Raw genomic sequence first — 12969 nt, forward strand, 5'->3', positions numbered from 1 at the left:
TACTTCCTGTTTCACTAATAACANGGCATCCCAATCTAGAATATACAAATATATTAAAAAAATAATTAAATAAATAATTACAGTAATAATGATAAATATAAACAACAGGTAAAAAAACCCGCTATTAAATAGAAAGGCAAAAAGAAAAGATAAAAGGTGGAGTTACTTCCTGTTTCACTAATAACAAATTACCGTAATACCAAAATAATACCGCACCTGTAAAAAGCAGGCTTCGTGACGTCAGAGGTGTCAAATTCCTGACATTTCTGCAGGACAAAGAGGCTTGTCTGGTCTGGAAGAGGAAAGTTTTCCCTTTGTGCCTGCAGACTGAGGGAGTCTCGAACTTCACCGCAGGATTTTGTGGCGTTTTTACAACCGAGCATTTTGGCTGTTTATATCTACGTCAGATAAATAAGGTACGGTAACTTCTTCTCTGTTTTTAACTTGTTGTTGCTCCAGCTGTGGTAGTCTGGGGACAGACATGTTGTCCTGTGGTGTGTTGGATGTGCGGTTAGACATTTCTAAAAGTAGCTGGGACGCTTTTTTCTTTAGTTTTCACTAACGGTGTGCTCATGTGGACGCTCATGGTGTGCAGCTGCAGGGGCCTCTGTTTGCTGGCTAAAATCTCTGCACAATATAAGAACACATCCTACCCAAAAATGTTTTAGTTAGTACTGCAATAATCTAGTGTCGGCCTTGTACAGTTGGATGAATGGCGTTTAAAGTAAGTAAGCAAGTAAAATTGAGTTGCTGGTTGTATTTCTCATGATCAGTGAGGTGGCTCAGATCCTGGTGTCTGTTTTAATGGTGACAGTTGTAAAATGTGTGTGTACAGACAGCGGCAGGGTTGCTCACTGCAGCAGAGGGGTCCTCTGTACAAAAAATTGTTCCAAAGATAATATATGCTAACTCCAATCTGTGTCTCCCTCTGCTGGTTGTAAAGTCAGTGAGGAAATGCTTAATGCTTTGGAAGTATTTTAACACCATGTTGAGCTCAAAGGATATCATGTCGAAAATGTCCCCACCAGGGGTGGATTAAGAGACAATAGGTCCCTGGGCACAGACATGTTAAAGGCCCCCCCACCTCTCCTACAAGACACAGAAGCTGTATCCGAAACCGCATACTAACATACTGCATACTACATCAGTATGTACTACATACTGCATACAAAATGTGTATGCAGTATGCCATTCCAGCAGACCGTTCGCAGTATACAGTATACAGCCAAGTATCCCAGAATGCATTTCGCACCAGCCGACAGCGAAAGCGGAGAATTCAAAGCAGGCTAAAAGCTGTTTTAGTTTCCGCTGTAGCGCTGTTAATATGTCACTTTATTAAGTTTTAATATTTTTTCAGGCGTAAAAGTAACCGTTTAGATCCCCAACATGTGGTCAGTTTATCCAAATAACGCCTGTTTGGAAATTTGCTCCGACGTATTCGGGGATGAGAGGAGCCGCTGTGGGAGCTGCTGGCCAGGAGCAGCAAGCAGCTCGCAGCCAGAATACCGAGATGATCGCAGGTCAACCTCCGTCGTCATCCCGGGGAGAAAGCAATCCGATGAACTGATTTTCGATTTAAATCCTTTTGGAAGATAAATGTTGGTTTCATAGATGAAATCTAACAATTGTAGCTGCCACATTAGTTTGTCTGAATATAAAGTGAAGCTTCATGTTTTTACTGGACAGAACAGCAGCGCTGCCTCTGGGGCTCTTATGTACAGACATCACAATTTCAATAAATATAAATGTATTAAAATGAACAGATCAGTCTATATTGAATTTCGTTTTATCTTATTAAGCTACACAAGCTTGGGTTTTTATTATAGCTACATTATAGACAACATGATTTAGTGCATCTCTACGTACGTTAAGTCAGGTAGGTATCAAAGATTTGGCATGACGCTTAATAAAATAATATCACGCGCACAGTATAGTACGGGATGACGCTTAATAAAATAATAACATCTCCGCAGTATGACACCAGCTTGATCACTCTTGTCCGCCATTACGACAATTGACTGGTCCCGGTCAAGGGTGCATTGCATTGTGGGAAACAGTAGGCGAGGTAGACTGGTCTGATACATACTGTGGAATTTTTCCAAATCAGTACGACATCCGGGTATTTTTTGCATACTGCAGATTTTGCTTTTGTTTGCATACTGCATACTATATACTACATTTTGGCAATATCAGTACGTACTTCTAGTATAGTATGCGGTTTCGGATACAGCCAGACTTTGTGGTTTTACCTCTTTTGTTGTTGTTGTTTTTCTTTTCTTTTTTTTTGGTCATTTTGTGTCTTAGAGGCAATTTCGTGTCTCTTCCTGGTTGTTTTGTGTCTTTCTTTGGGTTTTTTTTGTGTCTTTGTGAAGTCGTTTTGTATTGCTTTGAGGTTATTGTGTCTGTTTTTGGTCATTTTGTGCCTCTTTGTACTCATTTTTGGTCTCCTTTTTTGTCCCTTTTTGCTGTCATTCTGTGTCTCTGGGGTGTTTTTGTGTTTTCCACCTTTTGTAGTAATTTTGTGTCCCTTTGAAGTAATTTTAAGTCTGCCTCTTCGGTACATGTTATGCCAGGGTTCAGACGACACAACATTTTTGTCTGTTCTGTCAGTCACCATGTCAGATAAGGTGATTATGGAGTCATAAAATCTTGCTGTGACTTGGCTGACAGATATGACAGACTACACATTGGTCCACGATCAATTATGCCTGATGGCCTTTCACGACGTGCATGATGTTATCTGATTATTCTTGTCCTGTTTTTATGGTTATTAATATTATTTCAGTCACTGTGTCTGTTCATATCCCGGCCAAAATGTTATTGTAGTAACGTAGAAAGTGCCACCAGAAAGCAGGAGCTACATTTGAAGTACAGCATACAAACTATGCAAGTCACTGAATCCTCCACAACAAGTTCCTGCAAATGTTTCACAATAAAAGCCTGTTTAGAAAGTGAAGGGGTAGAGTATAGAGAATTTGTTTAGGGAGACATTAATTATTTTACTTCTCATTCTAATAAGCGTTATGTCAAAAGCCAGCATGTTTCAGTTTTCTTTGAATAACAGGTGTGTTTCTGTGACCCAGGATGGCGACCAAGGGCGGCGTCAGGCCTGATGAAGGCCTGATGATGATGCAGGAGCTTGATGACCGGCTGAAAGAGCAGATTGACAAACTGGAGCATGTTCGCCTGGCTGCTGTTGAACTGAAGGAGAACTTGTCTGGGGTACATTCAGCATGCAATAAATTCCCCTCTTTAACAAAAACGGATTGATTAAAACTCATTTTACCTTCTGTTCTGTGTTTTTCATCAACACAGAGCAACGGTGATCTTTCCCAGTCTATCGCTGACCATCTGGACTGGTTGAATCACTTGTCAGAGCAAGTGGAGACTCTTCACATGAACACAAGTGTTTTTGTTCAGGTGAGAAACTGATGGAGTTTCTGATGGGATCATGTGCATAGTACAGAAGTGATTTACATTGTGTAGTTGATTGCTGAATTTTTATCTATGTGAGAAAGTAATTGGAGCTGTCCAGCAGCATTCAGATGTTGCACTGAGTTGATGTAGCTGCTTTGTTTGGATTATCATAGGTTTTCAAAGTAAAAAAAATCCTTAATTCTCGTTTTTACTCGGGAACACATCAGACAGTTTACAGTGCTCTCCACTAACTTCTGCTTCATGTATCTCCAGATGAATCCCAAGCCTCGTGCATGGGCAGGCAAACAGAGTTCCAAACATGGCTACCGCTTCGGACGTCTCCACCCAGCTGAGGACGCCCAGTCGGAGTTTGGCTGGTCCCCCATCCGCACACGACGAAACAGTGACGCTGCCTCTGAAATGTCTTGTAACTGGTGACCTGTGGCTTAGAGATTGACTCAGGTTGCAGTTAGTTCAATGTAATGTACAGCTCACGAATTCCACCAAATTGATTATGAAAAACCAAACTGTTTGCACATTTTATCGGTACATTTTCACTCATGACGATGCTAAATTTTTCATGTACTGTAAAAGTTAACATTTTTATGCCCTGTATTGTTGTGTTGTTGAACATGCTAGATTTTTAATAAAATCATGGCCAATCCTTTCCTGTCTGTACATCCATTTTATCTATCTTTTTTTTTTTATCTATTTATCTTAAATCAAAGAAATTCACTGTACTTAAAAATAAAGTGTGCTTTTTTTTTCAAACTTGATATGTTTGTGAGTCCCTTGCGGTCCATTCAGAACAATGTGACCCACTTTTGGATCGCGACCCACCAGTTGGGAACCACTGTTTTAATGGGTTTTCCCGTATTTAGAAAAACCTACATATGTAGGCTAATTTTGGTGGAAAAGGGGTATTTGTAAAAGAAGGATAAAACAATCAAAAGGTGCCTGAGAGAGACATGGATCAAGAGAGGAAGGGCAGGAGGCCCACAGAGACTGCTTATGCATAGGGCCTGGAATTTGGTGCTACCTCCCTGATAACACTCATGACATTTATTAAAGCTTGGGCTTTGGAAATGTGTGCGCTCTGTTCCCCAAAACAGCCAACAGCTACAACAATCTGATATTGTGTAACAGCTGGATAATAGGCAGTGTTTTCCTGCCTGATGTAATCTGTGTTTCTAAACGTGCAATCAGGCATGTTGTACTGTTCAGACCTGTTGATGCGGATGTAGGTCAGCGCGCTCCACCAGCAGAGGGCGCTGCTGACAGGCCTTTATGATGTCACTGTTCATCACAGTGTTGTAAATAAAGCTTTGGCAGAACGCGTGGGTGATAATTCTGGAAGGAGCGTCTGGCTCGCTTAAGTGACACTACCCCTCTTTAAAAGGCTCGTTTTGAACACACCGAGCACTACTTATTTTTGTATCTATATATAAAATATTACGGGTATCGAGTGAACCTTTGAAAACATGGCAGAGAGTGACTGGGACACCGTGACTGTGTTGAGGAAGAAGGGGCCGACCGCCGCTCAGGCCAAATCCAAGCAGGTTAGCATGGACACCTCACTTTTCACTGTTTCTCTCATTTGCTCCCAAGCGTACTCTAAACTGTGTCAGACACAGCCTTTTTTCAGGTTACACGTTTATGAACACCCTAACAAACTGCTGTTGGGTTGTAAAACGTGATACACGTGGTTAATTTCGGGTTAAATCGACTAGCTAACATGCTTCGTGGTGTAACGTTAGTTTAAGCTAACAACAACAGTGAACATGGCCGTTTGGTTCTTCCAGCAAACGTTTATAACGGTTACCAAAGTCCGAGCTTGATACTGTTAGGTAAATATTTGACTGTGACCAAAATAGCAACTAGCTAGCTAGCATTGGCCAGCTAACCTAAAAAGGATACGTTACTTTGCTACAACGCTAGCTAGCTAAAGTTACATACAACCAACACCATTACATTAACATGTATAACTTACATGCTTTTAACATGTAAACATGCCCAACCTTAATGTAAGTGTCATGATTGTAAGTAAAACATGGAGCCTAGTTAAACACGGAAGATCATGATGTAACATTAGGTAAGTCCAGCATACACCCACTGTTACAAGCAGTTTTAATATAACTTTAGTATTTGTTTTAACGGAAAGCAATGTAAGCAGAAAGATTAGCTAACCACAGCCAAACCAGTTTTGAAATAGGTGTGGGTGTGTTTTGGCAGGATTGATCAGGTTGTTTTGTGTGTATCATAACTGTTACACTTGCTTAACTTGCTTCATTAATTATTAACAACATGGCTCGTAACACTGAGCCAATATCTGTGTACAGAATTACATGATCCTGGTCATAATGCAGTCTGCTGTCAGTGAGTCTGGATGTTTTTATGTTTTCAAATTAATGACTTTACTGTACCTGTCTGTCTTTCTTTAGGCTATCACAGCTGCTATGAGACGTGGGGAGGATGTTGAGACATCAAAGAAATGTAAACATATGCTTTCTTGTACAAATTGTAATGTCAGAGTTGTAATTCTGCATGCACTGAGTATATGAAATAGCTTGTGCGGTGATTATGCTTTTTATTGCACGTCTACCACCCTGTATGATGCCCTAACATTACTTTCCACTGCTCCTCACACAGGGTCTGCAGGGCAAAACAAACAGCATGTTGTGACTAAGAACACATCCAAGCTGGACCGGGAGACAGAGGAGCTACACCATGACAGGGTTCCTCTAGAGGTGGGCAAGGTTATTCAGCAAGGCAGACAGGAGAAAGGTCTCACCCAGAAAGACCTGGCCACTGTGAGTATACACACTTCTCTTATATTGATATGTAAGACGTGACAGTTTGTAGTGCTGCTGCTGGTGGTAGAGATAAGGGGTGGGCTATATGGCCCTAAAATAATATCACGATACTTCAATTTAGTTTTGCGATAATTCTATTCTTGATGGTATCACAAATTAGTGCTTATTATCAATTTAAGAACATAAAATTGCACCAAAATAACTGATACAGCTTTACATGTCATCCTAACAGTTTGCCCTCAAATGTTCAGTAAAAACTAAACAAAAATGATTCCTCATTTCTTTAGTTTGTCTTTAGTTTATTCCACACGACTGAAGCAGCTCCTCTTTATGGAACCACCGCGGGGTCGGTAATAATTTCGCTTTCAGCCGTGCTTGTTGTGCCGTGCGTAACAGTATGACGTCAATATGTCAACAAGTCCAAATATTGCGAGTATGATCATGAAAGATAGGATATGGCACATCCCTAGTAGAGATGCCTTTCTTCTGGATTTGTAAATCATTGTTCACCCTGAGGGAAAGGCAGAAAATGGAGATGTAGCTAACCAAGTAACAGTGACACGCTTAGTCATGTAATGTGGAGCAGATATAATTGGCATCATACCATCCAGAGGTAGGAAGTAGACGGCCTGATGCATTTCTGGGCAAAAAGACTGGCTGTAAGATCTGTGATAGACTGCCTCTTATTGAACACAGTATCTTAGTTAGCATGTTGACTCGAAAAATCTTTGTGCATGGCAGTTGATTGATACTTTTAAGTCAGCAGGTCGTTTGTTAATTTTTAACAGAAGAACATATACGTCATCATCCCCCTCCTTTCCCCTCCATCCAGTGTTCACCTTGCATTATTGGTCAGTGATTCAGGGCCATATAAATATTTTATTGTCTCTGCTTTCTGTTTAGATTTGAGCAAGTATGTTTGCTTAGAAGGAGCTCTGTCTCGTAGTGGCACTTCACACTGCTGCTTTTTATAATGGCCATGGTCTTGGAACATATGATGACAAATAACTAAGTGGTTTTGAACTTCCTGTGGGAAGAATGAACATGTNCCCCCCCCCCCGCGACCCTCAAGAGGATGAAGCGGTTAGAAGATGAATGAATGAATGAATGTTTGCTTAGAAGGAGCTCTGTCTCGTAGTGGCACTTCACACTGCTGCTTTTTATAATGGCCACGGTCTTGGAACATATGATGACAAATAACTAAGTGGTTTTGAACTTCCTGTGGGAAGAATGAACATGTAAGAACTAGTCCATTCGTAATTAAAAGCTCTGTCTCCGCTGTCTACTTTTCTCTCCAAAGAAACACGTAAGGGATTTGCCCTAAGAGGTGTCCGTTAGGAATAGACAAAAGAGAGGCCAGAAGCATTTGACGTGCAGGGAAATGCAGAGTTGATTGGCCAAGTAACAAAATGTAAGATGATTAAACACATAAAATTGGTCTGCAAATGCTGCACAGGTTGAAACAAAAATGCTCAAAATTGAGTAATTTTCAATAATTTATTGGGTGTGGATCGGACAATGTCTAGGTCTGGCCCCAGGGGATGGAGAGGGATATTGGGTTAACAAGGGGTATGCAGTTTGGTCATCTCAAGGGAGAGCGCATCCTGTTTTGCCCCCCTTCAAATCGTCCCTACTGCTTTCAGTCTTGTGTAAAAATAACTGCACACAAACAATATAGAGTAGTAAATGGGAGATGCACAATACTCTTAAAGATTTTACTAAAGAGACATTTGTATTTTTCGTCCAGCTAGCAAAGCCATATCCTGTGCAAACCTAACCATCATTTCTTATCACATAGTTAATGAAAATATGTCTACATGACCATTTTCTCGATTATTTGGAGCAGTTCAGTCACAGAAGCTGCAGACATTTAAAACATGTCAGTTTTCTGCAATAATGTGAAAACTGCAGCCCTGGGATAAATTGATTCCCAGTTACAGGAAGTGCTTTTTGCATGCTTGATAAGTTTTTCTGACTTGTGGTTAAACAAAACAGTAAATTATTTATGGTGAATCTTTTCCTCAGAAAATTAATGAGAAGCCTCAAGTCATTGCAGACTACGAGTGCGGGAGAGCAATTCCCAACAACCAGGTCATGGGCAAGATCGAGAGAGCAATTGGTAAGAATATTAGCTAAAATCTAATGATCCTAGTCACTACGTCTTTATTGCCAGTTGTATGACGCATATGTTCATCTTCTGTGATGAACAGGGCTGAAACTGCGTGGGAAGGATATTGGCCAACCCCTGGAGCCAAAGACCAAGAAGAAATGAACACAAAGCCTCGAAATCAGCCCCCCGCTCCCTTCTTTCCTTGTTTCTGAACCCTTTCCCCACCCCACTTCCAAGAACCCTCAAACTCTCCCCCTCTCTCCCCCGTACCTCCCCCTCTCTACCTGGGCTGATCTCACCTGTGTCCTGCCTGGGGACCAGGTGCTTCACTGCATTACAGGCTGCATAATGAAAACAGTTTTCTTGACCACATAATCAAATGAATGATGGAACGTGTTTTTTCAACGTCACAAACTCGAAGTTCTGTGAATCTTCCTTTCACCTACGTCTGCTTCGGCTTTGGCATGATGAATTCAACTTTTTGATAGTAATGTAAATTGGTTAAAAAAGGGTGAATTATTTTTCATGGCCAAACAAACTAGTTCGACACGTTAATTCTGAGCATGACCTAAAGCCAAAAGTGCTTGATTGCATCTTTTTCACACACTTGAGACAGTGCGTGGATGTCATTACAGTGTTGAAATGTTTTAATGCTGTGCTTTGTTTTAATCTAAAAAATAAAGTTTGGCAGTTCATGGCATTTCTGGGTGTGTAATTGTAGCCACTGGACCACAAGATTTAAATACAAAACTAGTGACATCATCTTGAACATTTCTTTTAAAGTTGTTTTGGCAGTTCCGTTACATCTAATCGCAGATATTTCTTATCATAAATACTGACAAAAAACATAATGTTCTTTGAGGTAATGCCTTGCTAAGGCACTAACTGTGCCAAAACCAGATGTTTTGAATGTACAAACACATTAAAAAAGTTTGCAAGAATGTTTTAAAATGACTACATTTACTATGAAAACTATGTTTGGATTGCTGTACTATAAGGAGCTGGGAGAGAGTCTGCTCCAACAAGCTGAAATCTGAATGCAGTAGTTATCTTCAACCACTAGGTGTCAGCATACTACAAGAAACATTGGGACAGTTCCACTGTCTCAGTATGTTTCTAAGAGAATGTTGGAGCAACTTTTGTGCAGAGCTGTGACTACTTAATGTAAAAATGCTACTCGTTGCCATTTATGCATGAAAAAAAAAGTTTTATAATCAAAACAAGTACAACTGCTGATAAAGGCACAGGTGCCAAATCAAACAGCAGTGTCAATTAGAAATTAAAGCAGTTTGCCAGAGATGGGACTAAGTCATTGTTTTGCAAGGCACACATAAGTCTCAAGTCTTTGCAATCAAGTCCCGAGTCCTCAATTAAAAGTTTCATGTCCTAAACAAATAATAATGCACTGTATACCAAATGTAATGCCATTTTTACAAGAGTAGTAATATATAAAATTCACAAAAGTTATGAATGCATTTTAAAATTTGTATTTATTTGGTAAAACACATTTGTTGGAAGTTTTTGTTTCCTGTCAGTAACTTTTCATTCCGCACATTTTGCAACTGTAGCTGTAGTTTGTATAATTTATTGTGTTTTTCAACTCGTGCTCAGTAACGCAACATTCACTCTTCTTGGTTCTCTCCTACAACCTGACTGGATGCTGTCAGATTAGTTCAAACAAAGTGGATTTTGAGAGTTAAGTGTCAACTTGCTGGGAACCAATGGTGTTATTGTTGGTTGATTCAGAAAATGGCAGACATGAGAACATTGAGCTGGATTATTATAACCTGGGTGTTTCTGCAGCATAGGGAGGGCTGACTGAAGAGGAAGGAGCTCACCTCACATCCACGTGGGTTTTTATATGCATGTTCTCTTTAAATAAGAAGGATGAACTGATTTGTGGCACACTTTTTAAATTCCATACTTTTTACTCTTTGGGCTTGGGGGAAGGTATCCAGTATTTTCAAGTCAAAAGGCTCAAGTCCAAGTGAAGTCATGAGTCATTAGCATTAACGTCAAAGTCGAAATGCAAGTCAAGTCAAGTCATCAAATTTATGAATTTAGTCGTGACTCGAGTTCACACCTCTGCTTTTCACAGAGATGAAATGTTCTGACGTGTGTAGTGTTTGTTTTAGGATCTTAAAAATTAACCTTAAAAATTGAGACATGCCTGCACCATTCAAATGTACAACACTAGCTGTCTCTTTTTCTGCAGTGTTCCACTTTCACCTCGGGCTATTGATTTGAGATTGACTTTGCTAGTGGGAAGGCTGCCGTCTGTTTTATTAAAGATTCATGGACCTTATTGTTGCAGAGTCACAAAAGTGGTGCGGTAAGGGGAAGTGCAAGTGGGACAGAATACATTCAAGGACGGATGTAAACAAAGAATTGCGCAAGGTACTTAGAAGCCTTCTCAGGTGAGACAAAAAAGTGTATACCCAGGTCAAGCAGTGTAAACCATGAAGTCCTGTGTCCTGATTAACCTCTATCGAACCCTATGGCGCAATCTCTGGTTTGGTCAGATAAGACCCTGTGGTGCCCTTGGCATGTCTGTAGATCAATGTGGTCATTATTAGGAGGCAGCAGAACACACCTGAAGAAACCTGTAGCCGTGATTGTTGATCATCCACGACTTGTTTGGGGTAGATGGTCCCACAGGATGCTGGGTAACGTCACTTTTATCTTTGTAATTGGAGTGCGATGCCGCCGCGTCCGTGACCATGACTGTTCTCTTGGGTTTCCTAACAGGCCTTTTCCGTAGCAGATAGTTCGACTTGTCATAGTAGAGAAACTAAACTGTGTTTCAGGGAAGAGGAACTAACCTGTAGCCTGAGCATACAGTCGAATCCATCAAGAAGTGAGACATGGTGCAGCTCATGTAGCCGTATTAAGTGCTTCACCTGTGTGGGCCAAACAGCAGCGTGCCTACGAGGTCAAAACACTGAACCAGAACAGCAAGAACACAGTCAGGGGACAACCCTAGTTGCCCCACATCTCCACTGACCTTCATTTGTCAGTGCTCCCCGGTGCTAAGTGAGCACACTAATAGGCAGCGATGTTGAACTGTCAGAGCAGGAGCACTCTGGGCTATTGTCAAATCAGCCGCTGGCTGTGCTGTAACAATGTGAATGGAAATTTGGCCGGGCTGGAAACTTTTCTAGATAGCTTTCCTCGGGCCAGCTGGGCCAGCCAACAATGAGCATTAAATATTCACACTGTTAGTGGGGTGAATAGATGAGCAAGGGTTAAATATGTCAGGTACAAGTTCCAGTCATTTTAGCACTTGAATATATGCAGGGGGAGTTATCACTGCGATTCCAAAGACATGCTGACATGCACATATAAATACATCATGGGCTCAGTATTGAGGAGCTATAGAAGTACTGAAATATTTAAGAAGTGTGCATGTGCAAAAAAAAGTAGGTAGATGAATTTTTTGGATAGATGCAACAGCAGGAGATGGTACAAAAAGTCAGATGTAATACACATAATGACCGTAATTACATGTAATTACATCTGGATGCACAGTAGTGACCACGTGCTGGGGTGGGTGAGGGTACAGTCATTATGTTTGTGTGCTGAACATATTTTTACATTATAATGCTTTGTCTGAGTTGGCCGTTCATCCCTGGGAATAAGAGAAGCAAGCAAAAACAGACCTGGAGGTGCTGCAGCAATAGCTGGTGGGTTAGCTTTGAACAGTGTCAGAGTTTTAGAGTGGATTTTTCCTTTAATTAGTGTAATTATGTTTCTCACTGCAGTTGCATTTATACCATCTTAAGTTGTGGGAAGTTTGGGTGTGGTGTCTTTTTATCCTTTTAGGTGCTGTGCTGCAGGCAGTACGCTGAGATGCATATTTGCTCGAATAAAGTATGCAACCTCCTGACCGGTGTTCAGTGGATAAACAAAGGAGGGAGCCTTGCTGTTGTTACCAGGGGGTTATTTGGATTCTTGCTCAACAGGCTGCTTCACTCGGTGAGTGTGTTTGTGTGTGTGTGTGTGTGTGTGTGTGTGTGTGTGTATGAGTGAATGAGAGAGGGAGACAGAGACTGACTGCGTTCCTGGAAATGCCATTCCATTGGTCAAAACACCATAGCAACATAGTTCCACCTATGACAAGGGAGCAGCCAGTGGTTTTGAAGGAGTGATGTGAAGCAGAAAGCTACATGTGGGGAGGGAGTTCAGGGGGGGAAGCGCTGGGGGAGGGATTGGAAGTCTGGGGTCTAGTTTTTGCCTGAGGCTCTCAACTCAAATTAAGATTCCACCACACGTCCAACCTGTTGTGTTGGTCTGTGCGTTGCTCTCTATGTCTCCCCCCACGACAGCAGGTACTTCTCTTTCAGCCGACTGTTGAGTTTTTTTTGCCTTTTTTCTGTCCATTAGTTTTGTTCCTTACCTTTTGAAAATTGCAGAGTTTGCTTTAAAGGGACAGTTCACCCTAAAATCAAAAGTACATATTTTTTCTCTTACCTGTAGTGCTGTTAATCAGTCTAGATTGTTTTGGTGTGAGTTGCAGAGTGTTGGAGATATCGGCCGTAGAGATGTCTGCCTTCTCTCGAATGTAATGGAACTAGATGGCGCTCAGCCTGTGGTGCTTAAAGCAGCAAAAAATACATTTAAAAAATCTCA

General features: G+C 41.1%; 1 protein-coding gene across 1 annotated transcript; it reads left to right on the forward strand.

Moving 5' to 3' along the window:
- The first annotated feature begins 4723 nt into the window (after positions 1-4723).
- Positions 4724-9040, forward strand: edf1 (endothelial differentiation-related factor 1). The gene is made up of 5 exons (XM_050053495.1): positions 4724-4976; positions 5859-5910; positions 6067-6227; positions 8256-8349; positions 8441-9040. The coding sequence occupies exons 1-5, from the start codon at positions 4899-4901 to the stop codon at positions 8500-8502; spliced, it is 447 nt and encodes a 148-aa protein (XP_049909452.1). The 5' UTR covers positions 4724-4898; the 3' UTR covers positions 8503-9040.
- Positions 9041-12969: the final 3929 nt, after the last annotated feature.

Source organism: Epinephelus moara, chromosome 9 (genome assembly GCF_006386435.1).
Source record: "Epinephelus moara isolate mb chromosome 9, YSFRI_EMoa_1.0, whole genome shotgun sequence".
Lineage (NCBI taxonomy): Eukaryota > Metazoa > Chordata > Actinopteri > Perciformes > Serranidae > Epinephelus > Epinephelus moara.